This window comes from Mugil cephalus, chromosome 18 (assembly GCF_022458985.1).
Source record: "Mugil cephalus isolate CIBA_MC_2020 chromosome 18, CIBA_Mcephalus_1.1, whole genome shotgun sequence".
NCBI classification, from domain to species: domain Eukaryota; kingdom Metazoa; phylum Chordata; class Actinopteri; order Mugiliformes; family Mugilidae; genus Mugil; species Mugil cephalus.
In genome coordinates, this window is record NC_061787.1 from 16634459 (window position 1) to 16656051 (window position 21593).

At 43.3% G+C, this 21593-nt stretch overlaps 2 protein-coding genes across 5 annotated transcripts in view; both read right to left on the reverse strand.

Annotated features, from left to right (window-relative positions):
• Positions 1–835, reverse strand: part of bmp6 (bone morphogenetic protein 6) — a 48729-nt gene extending 47894 nt beyond the window's left edge. Inside the window, exon 1 of the mRNA XM_047568258.1 lies at positions 663–835. Coding sequence (XP_047424214.1) covers positions 663–835 — 173 coding nt within the window. The remainder of the gene's footprint in view (positions 1–662) is intronic.
• On the reverse strand, positions 489–21584 carry zgc:101569 (uncharacterized protein LOC449822 homolog). Of its 4 annotated transcripts, none has more exons than XM_047568261.1 (8): positions 21269–21584; positions 19113–19283; positions 15471–15568; positions 14608–14752; positions 5724–5873; positions 4086–4201; positions 3017–3152; positions 489–778 (listed from the first exon to the last, which is right to left on the reverse strand). In XM_047568261.1, the coding sequence occupies exons 1-7, from the start codon at positions 21408–21410 to the stop codon at positions 3045–3047; spliced, it is 930 nt and encodes a 309-aa protein (XP_047424217.1). In that variant the 5' UTR covers positions 21411–21584; the 3' UTR covers positions 489–778; positions 3017–3044. The 4 variants fall into 4 exon arrangements, with proteins under 4 accessions (XP_047424217.1, XP_047424219.1, XP_047424218.1 ...); XM_047568263.1 differs by lacking the exon at positions 489–778 and adding an exon at positions 19356–19595 and having other exon boundaries at positions 2505–3152; positions 21269–21372; XM_047568262.1 differs by lacking the exon at positions 489–778 and having other exon boundaries at positions 2505–3152; positions 19113–19277.
• Positions 21585–21593: the final 9 nt, after the last annotated feature.

Here is a 21593-nt window from a genome sequence, read left to right on the forward strand (position 1 = left end):
ATGTTTAAGAGATTATCACAAATGACATTTGTTTATGAGTGGAAAACCTCAGACAATAATAAAAAAAAAAATTAAAAGCTGCAAAGCATTTTCACAAAAGCATCATATAATAATTTAGTTGATTTACAAGTGTCTGTCCAATAAACCTGCTTTCTGAGCCTTTATCTAAACCTAAGGGCACAATGTATGTTCCTGTATAATCTACATGCATCTACATTCATTCTGTCAGATCTATTGTTGTAATTGTCTAAGCCAGAACACCATGTGTGACAGATGAGGTGGCGCTTTGCGTCATGTGCTTCTTCTTTTGTTTCTTCTTCATCTTTCCGTCATTTTGGTAGAAGGTAATTCTTGTTTCGTCAGTTTGTACACCTCATATTTTTAGTTTCTTCACTCAACTATTCACTTTTTGAGCATGAGCTGCGCTGACCTTTACTGCCTAAGAGCCCGGTTACTTTTGGATGCTTACATTTTAAACCCACTCCATATAAAGTTGAAGCTTTATTGTAGCATAATAACAAGAACAAAATACAAAGCACTAGCGGAGCGCAGATAAATCTATTCTACAAATCATCATGTGAACAGAGACAGCCTGAAAAGTCTTTAAAATTCATAATTCCCCCTCTCCTGTCTTGTCCCTCCGTCATTCCTTTCACCCTAACCTGTGTTGTGTCTTCGTGGTCCTTTCAGACCCCGATGGTCCTGCCGATAAGGACCAAAGGTGTCCATATCTCTGAGCGTCTCTGCTACTGCTGCTGCCGGAGCCTATCTTATCTGCCTGTGAAGAGTGAGAACCAGCATCAAAGCTACACATACCACCACCACGCACAAACATCCACCGCTGGGTAGCCTCCAGACTATAGATACAACACCATACAGATTAAACATTCATCTCTCTCATCTGCCTGTTCAGTAAAACCTTTATAATATATTATATGCAGCCAATTTCAAAGACAAGCCAGAGACTTTAGGATTTATAAAAACATGTTTCCAGCCTATTAACCCTTTGACTAGCATTGTAACCACACGGTTGATCTCTTTTGTAGTAATAGTAGTAATCGACAATAAAATGCTTAATTTCTCATTTTGAGCTATAGCGCTTTTGAACAGATGACCATAGCTCGAATATACACATCATACAGCTTCAGTATTTATATTGTATGAATCTGTACAACCGTGTGAATAATAATGTAATAATGTGTAATAATAATATGTCAAAATACTCAGTTTACAGTGCACACTGTTAACATAGATTAAAAAACGAACGATATTTAATCGCGATTAATCGTATTTCTTAGTGTGGAAGTCAAAGGGTTAAGCAGAAGTCCTGTCAGTACAGTATAAAAATACTGTGCAACAACTTACGAATGACTTAAAATGCGCGTGTTTAAGAGGTAACTGGAGAGAACCAGTGCTCTTATGGATGTCTTCTATCAGCTTTTTTTAGTCTGGCATCCATGTTCCCCATTTCCTCCTGATTTGAAACGCAGATTCAGTGGTTACGCCTAGTTTGTGCAAATAAAAATAAATTCTTTCCCTGGAAATGATTTTGTGAATGGTTTTGGCTTTTTTTTTTTTTTTTGCTCTGGCACTAAATGCAGAAACAGGGAACTAGTCGTTTTCTGGATAAAACTGTGGAAGGAAACGGGTAATTTTTACCGATTCGTATGAGTCAGCTCTTGGTAACGAACAGAGCATGGAATACACATTTCAATTCATGGCTCATTCATCTTAAGCATGTGTTATACTATCCAGTTTGCAAACAGATAAAATGAAGTGAAGCTCATTCCGTCTTCTCACAACAATCCAACGATGAATCCATAAGCACTTTAATACCGCTACATATTTACCTGACATTGATCTGCAGTGTGTGTATATATATGCGTGTGTGTGAATGTGTGTATCCCCCAAGGCAGAGCAGGTGATGTATGCGTGTGTGTGTGTGTGTGTGTGTGTGTGTGTGTCGGCTGAATTGGAAGCAGTGGGAGGAGGAAACATTAAACAGAAGCTCTGTGTCCTGTCATCACACTGTCTAGACAGGACACCTCCTAGACCTAATGAGGTCTTTGTCTGTCTGGCACACATCACCATACTTCTTAGCTTTAGTTTCTCCTGTGTGACATTTTTATTCAGGAGTCTTAAAAGGTCACAGATGTGTTCTCACAAACCTGCACACACAGAGAGAATCGAGCGTTACGAGCGCATGCACTGCGACAGTAAAGAATGCTTACACCTGGCTCAGATCTGATAGGAAGTGCTACATTATTTTTGCGGAAATTCTATCGCTAAGGTTACACACGTATGCAAGCGCACATATTTTCCAGGTTATAGGTGTTTTTTTTTTTTTTTCTGCCGTAAGTCAACAGTGACAAGCCCCTGCAGATTTGCTGCCTGTGAAGCCTGTTTTTAATCTCTTGTGCCGGATTAGCTTTGTGGTCCCAAGCTACAACAAGCACATAAAGATGTTTCAGCGATTCTCCACAATAATGCTGGCTTTCAAAATAAAAGATTTAGGTGATTTATTCAATACAGCGTGCATATTTTTGAATTCAGAAGCTTCTTTTAAACCAGGTTTTTGGTCTGTGCTTCATTTTGATCAGAAACACCTTAAAAAATTATTACAAAAAACGTGGAGGCTGCAGAACGATGATGGCATTCAATGTTTGGAGTCTGTATGTTTGCATACTTTCTTTCCCACGGTCGTCTTATGATCCTGGTATTTTAGATGTTGTTTCACCCAAAACAAACCATATTGCTAATAACGCAAATTAGGCTGTTGTTACATAACAAATAAAATCAGCTTAACTAGTATATTTCACAGCTGCTACCCCGCTATCTGAAGAAAATGGGAAACTACAAGGAACTGGAACTAGCTTCACACAAAACCAGACGTTTAATGCTGAAACAATTTCTAAAACAGATCAGAATTGGTTCTGCATATTTGAAACAGCACCGCTCAGCAATCTCTCAAGACTGTGGACCAACAGACTGAACTACTGTAAATCACCTGACTTACAATTACAATTCACTTCACAAGCTAAATCCTAGGAGAATTTTCCTCCCCTTCCTGCTCCACTGGTGAACTGCATTGCCCCGGCGATGCTTTCTGCTCGGAGGACAGGAACTCCACGGTCGGTCTCATGCTGCATGGCCTGGAAAGAACCGGAGACATCAATGAAAACAAGCTGAAAGAAGCAAAAAATACATTAATAAATCTACTGTTGCAGCTTGAGTCAGCAACGGCAAACAAATGCGTCACAACTTTGATTTGTTTTGACATTACTGAGGCACTGAGGCATATGCTTAAAGCAGTCTTTTCTTGTACAGTTATTGCATTACTCAAATTATATTTGAATTTTCAGATGAGTCAGAATTTGATTATAATAGAAAGGCTGATGGTTACTGTGGGGGAGCCGATTAGATTATTTCTATTTGTGGTCAATAAAAATAGTGTTAAGTTATCTCTTATTACTAGAGTTATCTGGACCTCAAGGACTTTCAAGTGACAAAAGCTTCTTGGATATCACATACAGTAACAAGGTGACCATGGTTACATAGTATACAATCTAATTCAGGGGTCTTTAAGGATCCCCAAACTGATGGAGAGATTGAGCAGGGACCCCCTACCTACTATATGCATATTAAAACTTGGTCTAGTGCTATTTCTAAATAGACATTGTTATTATTATTATTATTATTAGTATTATCATTTGCATTCAATATTAAAGCTATCCCCCATCCTTTTACTAAAATATGCTGGATTCATGTTAATGTGCATTCAAATAAATAAAAATTTCTTAGGGAAATTAAATTTTTTTTTAAATGTATAAAAAAAAGGTCTAATCAACCAGAGATTTTACGACTCCCCCTGCAGTACCTCCACTGACCCCCTAGCGGTCGCGGACCCACTTTTGAAGACCTATGATCTAATTTATAACAATTCTTAGGTTATTTTAAGATATTCACACACCGACGTACTCGTGGACCCACATACAATTGAATAAAAGGGAAAAACTGGCCATGAATCAGACAAGCTGGTGCCACAGCTGAGCCACGACGGCATTAAATCCCCAAGCGAAGCGTACCTGCGTGAAGGATGGAGCGTCGAAGCAGCTGTAGATGGCCGAGGAGCGGTCGGCCCGCAGACACTGCTGAGGGAAGGCGCTGATCTGCTCCGCTAACTGCAGCGCTGCCTCCAAGGCTGTGGTTGTTGCAGCGTGAAGTCAGTCAGTCAACACCGCGGCGGGCGCATGAAGGATGTAGAGTGTTCAAAAAACACACAGACCCTTGCGTTTTATTATTTCCCTTTTCCATTATTAGAAAACCATCAGTGCTTTAATGCTGCTGATGGATCTGCGAGAGCTTCGCGCCACTCAGCCTCCTCAGCCACATGAAAGCGCTGGCCTACATCCAGATCAGTGCAACGGAAAAACTACGCCTCGCAATGGCACACTCTGATGCCCTCATCGCGTGTTTATGAGCTGCTACTTCTTCTGTTGCCCCTCTGATGTCAAACATGCCCTAAACGATCATCCTTCAGAGAGGCAATTAGGCCGAGGACTGACTGTGGGAAGAAGAACTTCCTAAAAGAATTAAACTAATCTTCTTCTAACATACAAAGAGGGATGCTATCAGGGCTCCGAAGAACACATGGAACGGCTTTTTGAGGGATTTTTAGAGCACAGGAGCGTTCATGAATTAATGTAAGACAGGAAATACCACATTAAGATGTGTGCATATAGCTTATATTGCATATACAGCACATAGCCTGCGCACGTGGTGATTTATAGCTTCGGTGTGGTGTTTGAGCCAAATAAAGAAAACAGATTCACTGGGATAAATCCAGATACTAAGTGATTGTCTGATCTTTCACACAGGAGAGTTTCTTAAAATCTATGTTTCCTGAATGAAAATGGATCCCAGACTCTAATCTGTTTGGGGTCTTCACAACTTGTCTCCACAGTGTTTTTACGCCCTGGAGAATACAACAGTACCTGCTTAGTTCTGTACGCTGCACCATGATTTATTCAGATCATGTTTCCTGGAGGTTTTTTTTTTATGTCCTACTTGTTAACAGCTGTTATCTTATTGTTTTGAGCAGAAACATTTAGTAAATCCATAAAAATTGTTACTTCTAGACTGGTGGCAACATAATATACTGTAGGACTTGCTGTCTTTAACGCTTAGAAATATAGTTTTAGATAAAAAAAAATCCAGTTTTAGATAAAAAAAAAAAAAACATCTGATCAAATAATACAGAATACGACATACACGCTGTGTGCTGTATTTGTTGCCAACCTTAGGTGCTTCAGACTTTTCAATACCAAATGCTCGGTATATACACAGATCAGCCACAACATTAAAACCAACCCCATAGCGATGACACTCCTTGATGGCAGCAGTGGTTTAGGAACAACTCAAAAGACATGAAAAACAGCACAAGTTGTTGACCTGGCCTCCAAATTCACTAGATCTCAAACTGATCAAGTATCTGTGGGATGATCCACAGAGGCCCCTCCCCTCAACCCATAGGACCCCAAATCCCCCACTAACAACATTCTGTCTCTAGACACCCTCAGAAGGCCCATGTTCATTCTCTGATGAGTCACAATATTAGGAAGGTGGTCATAATGTTTCAACTGGTGATTAAAAAGCGTTGAGGTCTGATTCCGCCCCTGAGCTAAGACATGGCGCTCACAGAAACATCAGCTAAAATAAAATACCTTGACCATCGGGGACGACTCTGTTGGCCAGGCCGAAAGCGAGGGCCTCCTGCGCTCCGACTGGTCGTCCGGTAAGAATCAGGTCGAGCGCCCTCGACAGGCCGATGAGACGCGGGAGCCGCACCGTCCCTCCGTCAATCAGGGGAACTCCTAAAAAAAAGATATTGTTGACGAAATATGGAGTGTATCTGTGATAAATGTGCAACGAGGACATTCAGAGGTGCATGTAGGTAAATGTGTTGACAACATGATGCACAACGCCACAGTATCTACACTGTCCTCATACAGCGTTGCTACACAATCCTGTGAAATATCCTGACCAAAGGTGTAGGGTTGGTTAAAGGCACCTTCAGAGACCTTTAAAAATGTGGGTTAATGTACGCCACTGTGCCTGTGTGACGCGTTCAGGTCACCGGAGCTGTGTGAAAACAGCTGAAGAAACACTTAGAGAGATATGTAATACACTGCTGACAGTGATGTAGGCTTCATCGGTCGGGGGAAGGAGGTTCTGAAACAATCTCACTCCTCAACAGTAACTCTGCTTTCTTCACATCAATGCTCTCAGACGCCTTCGTACTCTCGGTCTCGCTGGACTCATTTGCATTATTACGGTGTCCCGCCCGGGAGAGAAGGAGGAGGGGAAACGAGAAGAAAGGAGCTGCAAGGTAAAAGCGAGCTCCTGGCGGCCGTCCTAATTTCTAAAGAGCACCAGCTGCCACTGGCATACTTTCTACCGTTCGGTCCTCCCAAGTTCCACGCCGCAATCTCGACTCCCTTAATTCCTCCGAGTCGCTGATTCTATTTGACCGCCTCTTATTGAGAGCACATGTGTCGAACATGTTTTCATAACCCCAAATCATCCCCTCACCCACACCCCGCCCCACCCCACCCCCTCCTCTCATTCTGTGGGGAGTCGTGGAAATAACGTGATGCTATTCATTCTCCGCGAGCCCCCCCTTCTTTTTTCTGCGTGTCGTTCAAATAAATTAAAGCGGAATACATGGAATACCGGCGTTAATACATGTGCGACCGATCCGGCGGTCTGGTTCAGGCTCGGGCAGTCGGCACATGTGGAGCTCTGACAGGCAGAAGACTGTGATTAGGCGTGAGAGGGAATGGTGAGGGGTTTGTGAGGGGATCGGGGGGGGGGGGGGGGGGGGGGGGGTGGTCGTGGGGGGGGGGTGGGGGGGGGGGGGTCTGCACTGTCTGCAAATGGCAGATTTCGCTCAGTTTTTCAGTCATCCTTCATTACTGGAATGTGCTCAACTGAAACCAAAAATACGACACGGGAGACAAAACACGGCGGGCGGAGGAAATGACAACTATTGCTGAAATTCAAACACAGAAATAGCTGGGATTCTTGCGGCACAGGTGTGTGTACATGTGTCTGGTCCAAGGTCTTTTCAGTGTTGACTAAGTGTTTTGTTCCGTTCCACACGCAGCTACGCGCACGCACGTTCATCTGCAAGTACATCTGTGCGCCGTACACACACACACGCACTTTTAACTGTTTATCCAGCACTTTGAGCTTTTAACCAGACTTGGAGCTCTTTCAGCGAGCTGCTAAAACCTTTGTGATTTTGACCTATTTAAACAGTTTACTGATCATTTTAGGGATAAATTCAACAGTTTTTCAGTAGTTTTCACCCGTTAACCTCCCTCAAACACTTAAATGTAACACTCAACGTTCCAGCTAAGATTTAGTCAGTATTGGTTTTTAAATAAATTGCACTCCTTTAATTAGCTGCAGTCTTTCCATTCAAACTTCTGGCCACTGACTACGTCTTGGGTTACATGCACCGCTGGTTCGGGAACACTGCTGTAGTCCTCAGCCGGCGAGAGTTGATTAGAACAAGGAGCCTCTCTGCCGTGTCGAGTCCAGCACAGGAAAGGGAAGAGTGACGAACACACATGGCAGAAGACCGCAACAACCACGGAGACGGAATGGGGGCACGACTCGGAGAAGAACAGATAAAGAGCCGGGCTGACCTCCAGCCTATCCGTCTGTCTTTGGTGCTGCCGTTGGCACCAGCGCTATCAGCAACCGGAAGGATCTCCTTTCTTATCCGCTGCACCCGTCTCGCTCCAGCCCCCACCCCCCCCCCCCCCCCCCCCCCCCCCGACAGCCTCTGATGTGTCCCGATGGTGTCCCGACTGACAGAACCTGCACTTTGTCCCACACGAAGGGGAGCTGGAGCGCGGCCGGCGAGCACCTCCTTGAAGCAGTTTTTAGCTCATAAAAGGTTTGTTGGGAGACGTTTGCCGTAGATCCTGATATAAGATAATCAGTGAGCATCTGCAGAACAAAAAAAAAAAACGTCATCTTTGGTCTTCAATAATGAGATTTGGGAAAAGGGGTTCTCTCTGTGTTCTTGTTCAAAGCAGATAAGTCCATTGTCAGGGCTGCGGTTTGTTGTTAACAGGGCTCAACATGAGTCAGCAAAGCCTATTGTTTAATAACCAGATATAAGAGGTGGTTCTCTTCCTGCATCGCGGGGACATCACTGCTTATCTCACTGACATAGAGGACAAGTCAAACGGAAAGAAGAAACCTTGTGTTTTATCTCATTATTTCAAACTTTGATATGTGCTAACCCAGTTCAGCTCTTCCTGAATCATATTTGCTACCGAAATTCTTCCAGTTACATTTATTAACACAGAGGTCCCTGCTACTACTTCTGATGTTTCAGATGATCATCAAAGTTCTGGCCGATTCAAGGTTCAGCTCAAAGAACACTGGTGCCACGTTCCTCAGGGAGGAGATGGGACAACACGTCCACCAAAGCTACAGCTACTAATAATTCAAGAACAGTGTGAAACATGACACACTCTGGAATCCCAGGTTCGCTCCTGGTGCTGCTGGCATCTGTACCACATCAAAGCTTAAACCCACTACAATGGCGTCCCATGAGGGTAATGCGATTAAGTTTGATGTGGATTAACGATTTCCGGATGACTCCTGACTAAACGGACAGAGGGGAAAAGAGCGAACCTTCAATCGGAAGCCCGCTTTGATATTCTCGCTGGGAATGGAGGAGAATAGCTGAGCTGGGCTGGGTCATAAATGAGCGCCACACGGTTAACTTGATTTCATGTCTTTAAGCCCACTCATTTAATACCAGGGCTCTGTATTCTTCGCAGTCGCTTGCAGAGTGGTATTATAGAAGACCACCAAGGCTGCAAGCAGAGGCCTTGGACCATGAGGAGATCATAAAAAGTGCAGAATCTTTATAGAAGTTCAATATGTTAAGATTTAATCAGCAAAAGTAATATACTCTAAGTTTGAAAATCATTCAAATTTTGCTCTAAAAAAATAGTAATAAGTAAAGTAGTAAGTAGAGTAAAAAATGTAAATTATCCACCTGTAACTTAACTGTTTAGGATATATGTATTTACATGCTCTAAAATATCAGTCCACATTTTTTACCCAAACTTTATTGATAACACTTATTTATTAGAAAGAGACAGATGGTGACAGACCCATGTTTTCATCTGCACTGACCACATCTGACTTCTCGACCTCCACATTTCTGTTTTTTCCAGAAACTAGACAGAGAGAAAATATCTAAATGAGACACATGATTATTAGGCGCTAATATTTTCCCATTGAACAGAGTGATGCAGATTTACACTGCAGCTCTAAAATCCAAATCCAGTCTCTCCTGATTGAAGTGGTCATACACTGATCAGCCACAACATTAAAACCACTGACATTAGAAGTAAATAACACTGACCATCTGGTGATGGCAGAGGCCCCTCCCCCTCGACCCAAAGCCCCCATCCCCCTAACATCACAAACACCACAGGACAATATTAGGAAGGTGGTCATAATGTTATGCCTGATCGGTGTGCGAGCCATTTTTTGTTCTGACATTTTACTCAGAGTTTCCTATTTAAACCTGAACTTGCCACCAGCCTCTTGGAACAGAAGAAGCTACTTGGATGAGCGACGGGACGTCCTCTGAAAACCCCACGAGTCCAGCTGCCTTTTTTAAAACCTCTTTGGGATTACCACGACCTGGAGGACTGAGAACCTTCACAGACGTTCTGACATTTAGTAGATCACTGCTGTCATTGTAAATGCAGCCACCGAGCAGGTATTTGAATTGGCTAACTTTATATCAGTTTTTGGAATTTGGTTAAATTCAACATGTGGCTGCTTCTCTCTGACTCTATTTATCCTACTAATGCAGGTACAGAGGCCGGTCATTAATACGGGAAGAAGGGAAAGGAAGTCTGAGTTGACGCTGCAGGATGACACAGGCTGATTAGCGTTTAGTGTTTGTTGGAGCGGCCTCCTTTCAGCGCTCTTCTTTTCAAACAGTTAAGCCAAGTGAGCCACTGGAACAATGCACGACAATCACTGCATTCGCCTGAATTAGCTCCTCTATATAAAGCAAAGTATCAAGTTTACTTTTTCAAGTTCCCTCTTCACATGCCAGCTCTCTTTTTTTTTTCTTCTTTGTGATGTTTCTCTGGTTGAAAGAACCAAAATAACTTTGGGGGAATTAGGTAAGCATTGTGGTTTTTCATTCAGGTCCCTGAAAATTCAAACAGCAGCAGCAGCAGACACTAATACCAGATTCCTGTGACGCAACCATCTCCTCCTTCTCATTTCCTCCTTGGCGGGGCAGAGGGGCCCCAGACAGGAAGCCGCAGGTTTCGGCAGCCAATCACATGCCAGAAAACTGTCAGATCCTTGTGGTAGACATTGGCCCACATCAGAGCAGCGCAGCGAGCCTCTGAGGGTTATTCAGCTCCAAAGCCACCAGGGATTCCCTCCGGCTGCTGCCATCTGTGCCCGACCCAAAAAACGGTTACAGAATTCAACCATTAAAAGGAAATACACGCTAAGAAACACGGGATCTTTAAATAAACTGTGTGTCCCACAGAATAGGAGTGCTTTTGGTGCGACTGAAGCTTGGTTTCCAGTTGCTTCACGTTGAGAAGAAAAAGTAAAATAGAGTTCAAATGCGCCCTGCTTCGACTTTTCCTCTGTAGCGTATTATTCTAAAAACCAACGACTTGTCCAGTCTCATTAAATCTCACTCACGCTCAGTCAACTTTATCTAACTACGCCAGCTAACAGCCTCGAAAAGGTGAAGACGCCAGTCGCGCAGCCTAAAAATGCGGATCCGCAGCCAAAGCACTCAGCTAAGTGCACGTCTGAATGGGAAACCGCAGCGGTTTCAGCTAAGCCGGAGGAAATAACGCTAATGTGTTGACAAACAAGCCTTGAAGATGTGAAGCAATCAAGAGGCTGAGAATTAATTACCGGCTTGGAAATGTGCGGCTTAAAGTGTCAAAACCGCAGCAATGCTCACTTCTGCCTTGCAAACATAGTTTCGAGCTGATGGGAGAGATCTGAATGCAGGCGTCGGATTAGTTCCATCTGACTGAGCTATTTGAATTGAGGGAGTTTGTCAGTTTGTGTGCAGAGATTTTCTGACAACCCACTGTTGAGATCACAAACCCTGGCATTATGGGTCTTCTCCGGTGTCTGCCTTTATATGCATCTCTATCTCCAGTTTTTTTCTCTCTGTCTCTTTCGGTTTGTGGCAGGCAGCCAGAACGTAGCTGAATGTTAACAGCTGGTAACACGCAGAATTAATGACAGCGAGCACGATTCTCCCGCTCGGGGAAATATTTATGTTCAACACTTGAAGAAATGTCGCAAGTTCTGGTGAAAACGTTCTTTTACCGAAATTTTAATCACATGAAGCACTTTGGAGGAGAGGACATGTAGTTATATATGAAAAACTGCATTTACTCTCTTTAGTCCAGACTACCCCTGTCCCTCACCCTCACACACTGACACCACGACAGGTTTTTATGACAGCATTGGTCAGTGGGCGATCCTACTTTGCAGCAAGAAAAATTATATTTAATTATCATTTTATTTGATAAAACAGAACCTTCTTTCTTTGGGGACAAAATTTGCAGTTGAAAAAAAAGGTGGCAAACTTAAGAAATTGCAATAATACGCGGATCAGCCACAACATTAGAACCACTCACAGCAGAAGTATATAACAACGTTCTGCTGGGAGAACTCAGAAAATATGAAAAACCTGGCCTCCAAATTCACTAGATCTCAAACTGATCAAGTATCTGTGGGATGATCCACAGAGGCCCCTCCCCTCAACCCATAGGACCCAAAGGCCCCCACTAACAACATTCTGTTTCCAGACACCACAAGACACCCTCAGAAGACCCATATCCATTCACTGATGAGTTACAGCTGTTTTGGAGGCGCAAGGGAGACAATATTAGGAAGGTGGTCATAACCATATGTCTGATCGATGTATTGTCTTGTCACAATAACAATAATCTTATTGTGGATTCCTATCAAGATATAATCCAGGCCCCCAGAACCCTCTACACCACAGGTCTTCAACAGGGGGTCTGGGGAGGTACTGTAGGTGGGGTTGCAAAATCTTTGCTTGATTAGACATTTTTTTTGTATATATGTATATATTTTTTTTTATTTCCTCCCACAAATTAAAATTTCTTTAAATACACATTAACATGAATCCAACCTATTTTAATAAAAGGGATAAGGTATAGCTTAGTATTAAATGCAAAATGATAATAATAATATATTTATAAATAGCACTGAGTTGAGTTTAATATAGAACACATAGTTTTACAGGATAAATAAATTAATGTTTAGTTATCAGATTAAATTAGAATAAACTGATCTAAAAAGTTAAATAGGTAAATGTCTTCTGATTTTATAAAGTACATATGGTAATTTTTATAGCTTGGGCATAAAAAAAAAATACACTAATGAGAGTAAAATGGCATTTTTGCTATGACGGTAACACAGCTTTGAACGGAGCGTGCCCTGGCACCGAGGACCTTTCTTCAGACCGTCTGAGAGGATGGCATGTCAGACGGAAAGACCAGGGCACTGCCAGGATGCGCTCCTGTTAAATTACAGGCCTGAGATGATAAGCCATGCATGTTTACACTCTACATCTAGTTCTGCCAGTAAATTATAGTACAACAGCTGTATTTATAAACACTATGGTTGTATTTTAAGCCCTCGGGCAGCACGGTTAAAGGAGTGACAGCTACACGAGAGGCGCTGCAACGGTCCAACACGAGCTGCTTTTACAAAGCGAATCCAACCGTGACTTTCTGTGTCCTAGCTCGAGCTTTTAAAAGCAGAAGATCGACTGCTACTGCAAAAATATAACCGAGCTAGTGAGCTACGAGACGCCAAAAAGGGAAAATGTTGTTTATGAGGAAATAGTGTGACATAAATAATGTGTAAGCCCTGCTTGGCCCTGCAGTGGAAACCTGGCAGTTGAGGGCTTCCTCTTCTACTTATCAAGACTGCCCAGCAGACTCTGGACGTGATGCCGAAAGGTCACGGTCACTGCTGTTATCGCGCTGTGACTCCATTCTGACACACAAACAAGAGGAGGCTGGGGGTGATAACGGAGCGGACGGAGCGTCAGAGTTGAAAAATAGAAACGGCGTCGATTTCCTGGCATTAGGAGACGCGTGATGTATGCTTGGATGCAAAGAAAAACATGACGGCGCTTTCATGGAACAGATATAATTAGCTGAGCGCTCACTCACACCCAGAAGAAAACGGACTCTTACGCAGCACGAGCGGCAGCAGCAGATCTTTACCTGTTACTGCTGCCAGCATGAGCAGCGGGGTAGGACTGGCTGCAATAACAGTAGCATAACACCGCTCCTAATTAGAGGAAAGACGGTATCGTGGTTCTAATAGCTAAGCAAGAACTTGATTTAACCCAGCTAATGCTACTGAATTACATCAACTTGTTTTGAACTGTAGCAGGTATTTACTATAAGTAATCGAGTCAAGCCGAAGCTTATTTCTAAATCACATTTAAACACTTTTACCTCTGTACAGCGCTTTGGTTCAACTGAGGTTGGTTGAACCAAGGTGCTGTACAGAGGTAAAAATGATGATGCATACACTAAATAAAACACTAATGGAATAAAAATTTGTTTTAAAAGAAAAAAAAACTAATAAACAAACAAAAACAGCAAAAGAGCAAAAGAATAAAAGATAATGAATCAAAGAAAAAAAGGGGTAAAAGGAAATAAAATAGAACATATATACAGGATAAAGTTAGGTTAAATTAAAATAAACTGATCTAAAAAGTTAAATAGGTAAATGTCTTCTGATTTTGTAAAGTATATATTATAAACCACAGGTCTGGGCTGTTCCACAACAGGGCTGCAACTGAGAAAGCTCTGTCCCCGTGAGTAGAGAGCCTGGGCCGAGGCACAGCCAGGAGCAGCTGGTTTGATGACCTATGTGCCCTGGTAGTCGTGTGAGGCTCCAACAGCTCAGATAAATAGGATGGTGCCTATTAATAATAACATCCAAGGATTTCATGGAGGAATATTAGCTGAAATTAACTGAACCTGCGGTCTAAAATGTCTAAAAGGAGTGTGTAGTGGCATGATGGAGTAACAAGTAAACGCATTTAAAGCTATGGGTGCCATTTGATGGACAATGTGGCAACACTACAATATAGAGCTGCATAGCTGCAGACCAGTCGGGGTGCACGTGTGCCCTGTCCACCGCTAAATGTCTGAGCATCAAAACTAGACCAAGGTCAGAGCAATGGGAGGTGGTGTCCTGGTGTGATCTCATGCGAGGAACACTTCCTTGACGTTGTTATAGGGGTGAGCCAGGTCTGCAACAATGTTAAGGTGGCGGTGGGTATCAACGTGACAACAATGCCCTGGTTTCCCAGAAGAAGAGCAGCCGAGGTGAGATCACCGATGATGCAACCCTCACCGGCGGATGTTGCTACCGGTCGGTTTGTGGAATGATTTCATTAAGCAGCGCGTGCCCGACTGCGGGAGCACGGGTGAAGATGGGCGTCAGACGTACCGAACCTGCGGCAGAACACCCCCATGACGGCGCCCTCCTCCACCACTCTCAAGTCCGCCAGCAGAGCCAGCTCCAGCCCTCCAGCCACAGCGAAACCGCTCACTGCCGCTATCAGCGGCTTCGACAGCTGCAGACGGGACGGACCCTGGAGGGGAAACGACTGCATTAGCGAATCTAAACACACGCACGCGCGCTCGCGCCGCACGCAAAGCCAAGCGACAACATGAAAGCAGCGGCACTCTGTAAACAAGGCAGCGGCGCAGCCCTATGTACAAATGAGCTTTCCCCCAGACTAAGTGTGCATGTTGTCTGTGTATATTTTCCTCTGTCGGCTTCGTGCTTTTTGGCCTCCGTGCTTTGATTTCCGCGGTTTATCTACTAGAAAATGTTCCTGATTCAATTTCCTAATTCATTTCTCAAACTGTCAAACGAGACGGTGGCAAATAATCCGAAGTCTTGGCCGCAGCCGAACAAATGAAGCCCTGTGTATTCTGTGTGAGATACTATGCTGTAATTTTCGGCGCAGGAGGTCCACTCAATGCCAAGGACTTAACGCGCAATCCAAACAGATTTTATGGAAACTGCGGATTTTATAGCCTCCAGTACATGATTTGTGTTGCTCTTTGTGAAGTGAACGGCAAAGCTTTTCCATGATTCAACACGCTTCCCGAGAGCAAAATCTTTACCACTACCTGTCTTCCCAACCCCCTAAAAATATACACACAAAAAAAACAACAAAAAAAACCCACTACAGACCACATTTTCTGCTTTTATATTTTATGGGAACCTTTGCCCTCCTTAAGATCATATGGAAATATAGATATAACCCTCACAAGCACACACACGCATACAGCAGCGCTTACCATTGGACCAGGACCTTTAGTGACATCTTGCTCCAATTTGGGGGGGGCCGTGCGATTGGCCAGCTTTTTCAGATCATAACCAGCGCAGAAATTCCCTCCTGGAAGAGACCACAAAATTACAAAGTATGGCAGCTGGAAAGTCAGAGAGGAAGGGAAAATGATGAGGATGAAAAAAAACTACAAGTTGAGCTGGAGTCTGAGGGCTGCAATTTGGATAGCAGCTTGCTTTTGGGTTGGCTGGCACACAAATTCTTCTCGTCTGTACCTAAATCCAATGCATAGGCAGTGAGTGATCAACACACACATACACACACCATACTCTCATTAACGGAAGAGTAACATATTGCAACCACAGCCCCTTCCGCTGGATTCATGTGGTAATTACAACATCACCCCAGAGGACTACAAACACTATGTCACAGGCTCAGACAGGGGACTCATAAAAGCTCCTCTCTCTGTAATGTAACAGTAATGAAAATGATTGCAACGAGCGCATGTGCCAGCAACACCCATCGGCTGGGAGCTTTGATTACAGCTGTGGGTCAGTGCGGGGTAATTATGGAAAAGCGGCGCGTCACGGCGTTTCATGGGAGCAGCGCCGCGAGCGCCTTAAACCCCGCCGACCTTTTTGGGAAGACACTGAGCAGAAGCCGCGCAAGGGCGTCGCACGGGAAAGTCTTCGTCTTCATTTGAGCACGCTAGATATCGAACGTTAGAGGCCAGACTTTTGATTAAACTCTTTCTGGGAGTTACAGAAAATGAAGGAGACGCAGTCATATCAGAGACGCTGCCATATGGAGAATAAGTTAAACTTTTAAAGGCTTTAAAGGTTAATTTTTTTACCCAAATTACGAAAAAAACAAACTTACAACAATGGCTAAATGCAATTCATCTGCTTGAGTTTCATGGTCCTGGTGAAGACTCTTTTCACAGCTGACATTTTTTGACTTGTCAAAGTCGGCAAACCAATTAAGGATTAACCTTTATTATCTTATTAAGCCCTCCCAGTAATGGATTACCCAGCGTACACAAAAGCAGGATTTAGCCGAAAGTGGAATGCGGTCATCACTGCCACATCCGCGCTTTTGATACTGTGGAAACTTCTAAATGTCTGCTGTGGAAAGATTCACATGCCTTTAATTTGGAGACACGTTTACAGTGTTCACAAGAGAAGTCCGTGGCACTGTGAGCGCACAGTTTCTGTGAAGTTCACCAGCTGCGACCGTCGCTTGTGACGTGTTTGCTGACGTTTTCAGAGATTGGCTGGGGCGGGTGGGAAGTTAATCTTTAGGTGTATGGGATTTGTTTCCTCACTTCATAATACATCTGTCACCTGGAAGCCAGGCGAACCTCCGCACCCACAAATGTACTGTGGCAAAGTTGAGTTAGTTACGTTATTACTCTCCATTTCCTACGTCGAGTTAACAGGCCGTTAGCTCGCTGAAATGTTAGCCACGGTGGTCTCTGGATGCCAACAGTTCCCCACAGGTCTTGGCTGTTGATACCACTTGATTGTCAAGCAACACTGGAGCTTTTCTCCATTTGGCGGTCCAAAGGCATGCTCGTTGGGTTAACTGGTGATTAAATTGGCCGTGGCTGTGAATGCAAGTGTGACAGAACTTTCTAGAGCATAGGTCTTCCACGATTCTCAGGAAACTGATGGGGAGATTAAGTAGGGACTCCCCTGCCTACTATATGTGTTCTAAGTTAAACCTAGTGCTATTGACATATACACATTATTATTATCATTTTGCATTCATTATTAAGCTACTCTAATAATACACAGGTTCAAATGTACAGTAGCTGTACAACTGACGTAAACATACCTAACTGGTGTATGTATAAGTAACTGACAAGAAAATAATTGACAGAATCAAGTGTTAACTTTAAACACAGATAAATGTAGTAGGCACAGTGACTCAACAAGCCATTTTGCCTTCATATGTTAGATTCATGTCACTGTGTATTTAAAGAAATTTAAATTAGTGGGGGGAAATTGTGCGGAAAAATTAAAAAAAACATGAAAAATGTCTAATCAACCAATAATTTTGCGACTCAAGTAACTCCACAGGACCCCTGGGAGTCATGGACCGCCTGCTGAAGACCTACTGAACAAACTTCCCATGTAGGCCAGTTAGAACCTGTTACTGGGACTATCTGGAGTTAATAGTTTTAAAACCTATGCTTGTGCCTCGTGCACACAGTCAGATTCATAAAGAAGTGATTTTACCTGCTGAGTGTAAAAGAAACTGACCTCAACCCAATCTAACAACACTGTCTTTTAGAATCTTTTCTTAAATCTCAATAAAAGGTCCCACAGCTACAGTGACACATCTAGACCGCACCTGACCACAAACACTCGAAGAAATCCGAATCCCAAACCCTCGAAACGCTTCTCAGCACATTCAAAACCTGCTGAAAGCAATTACTCTTAATTTTACACGCTTGTTTTTTTTTTTTCTTTTAAAAAACAACACTCTGACACCGAAAAATGAGAGCAGGCAGAACGACTGTGTCGGCGCTAATTTGAACAAAATGGATTCCTTATGGTTCGCAGGAAAACGCTACATTCAAATCTGAGCCTCCCTGCTTGTCATCTCGCAGCGCTGACGCACTGCTAATCACCGCTGAAGGCCAGTCGTCCTGTTACACCGGAGCAGCGATGCGGGCCGACCCGCTGACAGGAATGTGCGGTGGGGACGTTTTGGACGACGGGGGAATCGCAGAGGAGCCACTTTAGCTGGAACTACCCACCGCGCTGCTAATTGCTAACCCGTTTAACACAAGCTAATTACCCTCTTAAACACATTGTTTTCAGTTCGCAGCTACGACCGGAGGCATCAGAAGCCGCATTCTGGAGAGGCTCCAACCTCTAAAGGAGCAAAGTATACACTCTGAGGCGGCGGCGCACTTTAAACGGCGCGCGGGTTGATCCAGGCTGAAGACATTATTTCCACTGAGGGAAGGAGTTCATTCAGCGTGTGCGGTGATTATTTTTAGAAGCATTAGGAGCTGTGGCACGATTCTTGACACAGTGCAGGCCACCTCACAGGTGTGTGTTTTTTTTAGTTTTTTTTTTTACTGCGTGTGCACTTGTCTAGTCTCCCCAGCCTTTCGGAGAAGTTCAAACACTCGGAGGAAGAAATGCTGGCAAGGAAGACACGCAGAGGGTAACCGGGAGAGCTCGGTTGAGGACTGAGCGTGGAAGAGATAAAAAAAAAAATTGCAAACTTTCTGCACACACACAAACAAAAAAAAGGCTGTTAATACATAAAGTAGATGTAAAATAAAGTTTAGGTGTTCTCACATGAATTTTATGTGGTAAAATTAGTTAAAATTACATTTGTCCCATGTCCATGAATCCTCCGTAAGACGACAGTTTGACCTACTTCACCGATAGTAGTTTCATATGTGTATGATATGTGGAGGGAAGGGGCCTCATTGTATCAGGCTTGTTCCAGTGCATCCTACAGACACTTGTGAATTTTTAACTCCTCAACGACTTTTAAACTAGGCTGAAACCCGTTAACTCGGCTGCAATAATTTGCAAAACATTTATGTCACTGGATCTTCCTGCTTCCTTGGACGACGGTGAAAAACAAGTTTTCGTCCACCCACCCAGTCCCCTCACGTTTCTCATACCTCTCCCATGCAGGACGGCCACATTCAAGTCTGGGTCCCTGTCAAAGGCCTCCAGCTCCTCCAGCAGACGCCTCGCCGTCTCCTGGTTCACCGCATTACGCACCTCGGGCCGGTTTATCGCCACAGTGACCACGGATCCCCTCCGCTCCGTGACCACGGTCTGACCTGCAACTAATGACAGAGAATGAGAAAGATGCGCACTCAGAGACCGAGGCGGACCACAACACTTAGAAAGAGACTGACCCGGAGACATGCAACTTAAACCTCACAGCAGGAGGGACCGAGATGGAGCGTAAATCGCCTGATGCGGACAGACTTGATAAAAGGAAGAGGATCGTCCGGGGCCGAGGTGAGGACCCTGGCTCTCGCCCCGTCTCCCTGTTCGCCAGCGATTGTGGCTTGAGGTTGCAGGAGGCAGCTGACCTCACATTGTCTCCGTTCATCCCAGGGAATTCAAGTGGCAACCACAGGAGACGCAGACAGCTGCATCCAGCAGAGAGGAGTCAGAAAAACAAACCCTACTGGATGCTATAGGTTTGCACGCTTCTCTAAGGCGGATGAACTGCTCAACAAAACCAAAAGAAGTGAGGTAGAAAAAAAAAAAGAGGCAATTTGTCTCACGCCACCTTTTCTACTCTGCTGCACCTCAAATTAACTCCAAGGGAGCGGAGAGTTGTTTTTGATTATACTGTAGGAAATGCTCCAAAACAATAGAATCACACTTTTAGTAAACAGATTGACTTTGATTTTGTGCATTTACAACAACAAACTTAGTGGATTAAAAGTTAACAAACTTCAACAAAAAACAGTAAAACAAAATGCCTCTAAATTAGTCAGTATATTATTCATTGCTCTGAAATTGCCTTAACTGGCGTATAAGCAAATGGGCCAAAATTTAAGGCCATAAGATTACTGGTACTACGTCTAAGTAGATGGTCTTGAATAAGGACCTGAACTCCCTAAATCACAGCCCTTCACCAGGGGGTCCGCGACCCCTAGGGGGACTGTGGAGGTACTGCAGGGGGGTCGCAAAATCTTTGGTTGATTGAACACACACACACACATATATATATCCCCCCCACACACACACGTTTAAATTTCTTTAAATGCACATTTACATAATTCCAACATGTTTTAGTAAAGGGATAAATGGAGTCAGTCACCACTTTACCATTGCACACTAAAATTAAAAAAAAATAATAATAATAATATTTGAAGCTATATATTATTTGAATAACTTAAAATTAAATGCAAAATGATAGCAATAGTGTATATTCATAAATAGCACTAGGCTGAGTTTAATATATAACACATATAGTAGGTATGTGGGGCCCCTACTCTCCATCAATTTCGGCGGTACCTGGCCTGAAAAACGTTGAAATTGTGTAGTTACAAATAAAAATTGCATTGTGCCCATCACTTGTATGTGTGACGGTTCTGCATACACATGACTAAGAGGCCCTAAAATTGACAAAGACAACTAAATGAAACCGATGATTATATATATTATGATTCGATGTTTGTTTATTCAGGAAATGAGACAATATGACGTATCTGGGAGGGACAAATGTAAGTAGCAGAGATTAGAAAAATTAAGTGGAAAAAGTAGAGGTGTAGTTGAGGTTACTGAGCCTGTTCCATTTTGGTTTTTCACCTTCAAGTCTGGCTCACTGACACTCTAAATGGACTGTGGGCCTCATTTTATTTTATAAATTGTCCCTGTCATACTCCTGTTGTGCCTCCTCAATCCACATGTTGTCTAAATGTCTTGTCATAGCAGAAACAAATTTCACCAACAAAGTGCAGTGAACCATGACAGCAAACCATTTAGAGGACCTCCTCCAAATGGCTGCCATCATTAATAAACCTGTGCTTTTCCCAATATAAGATGTCTGCTGTGAAATTAAGTGCCTCCCAAAATTTATAAACTTACGTTAAATTTAATTCACAAGATTTGTGAGTATTTGTCTTTAGGCTGTGAAGTACTTACAACATGAACTTAAAAGGTTGAATTACACAGTTGTCTGAATGTTTATTAGTTTGTTCAGGGACTTTTACCTGTTTCGTTGTGTCACTCTTAAAGCGACAGCCACAGTCATTTACAGCCTCTGCTGCCTCCTACAGTCATTCTGAGGTAACTACATGTTTCCACTCACCTGTTCCTGTGTCTTCACCTCCGGTTGCAGCGCTGTAAGATTTAATTGGCAACAAAGTCGCTTTTATCGACTGTCCAAATACGTTTCTTTGGCAGGTAGCTGCAAAAACTGGTGTCAACGAACGAAAATGTTTTAGCGCCATTGCCACTTTGGTTAAAAAAAAAAAAATCGTTGAAGCTCCTCAAACAATCGACAAACGACGTGTTAAATATTGTATTTTCTTCCAAATTTACTCAAAAATAAAAGAAAATGTATATCGTGTTTGCTACCGTTTAAGTAGCTCATTTCAAAACAACTCCGCAATGACGGTGCAACACTTTTATCC

Bases quoted from the DNA above. Each gene is read 5' to 3' on its own strand.
- zgc:101569 (XM_047568261.1), bottom strand. From the start codon at position 21,410: ATGGCGCTAAAACATTTTCGTTCGTTGACACCAGTTTTTGCAGCTACC. The intron at 4,202-5,723 runs GTATTTTATTTT...CAACAACCACAG, and splicing joins AGTCGTCCCCGATGGTCAAG to CCTTGGAGGCAGCGCTGCAG. The intron at 3,153-4,085 runs GTACGCTTCGCT...GGTTCTTTCCAG, and splicing joins ACGCTCCATCCTTCACGCAG to GCCATGCAGCATGAGACCGA.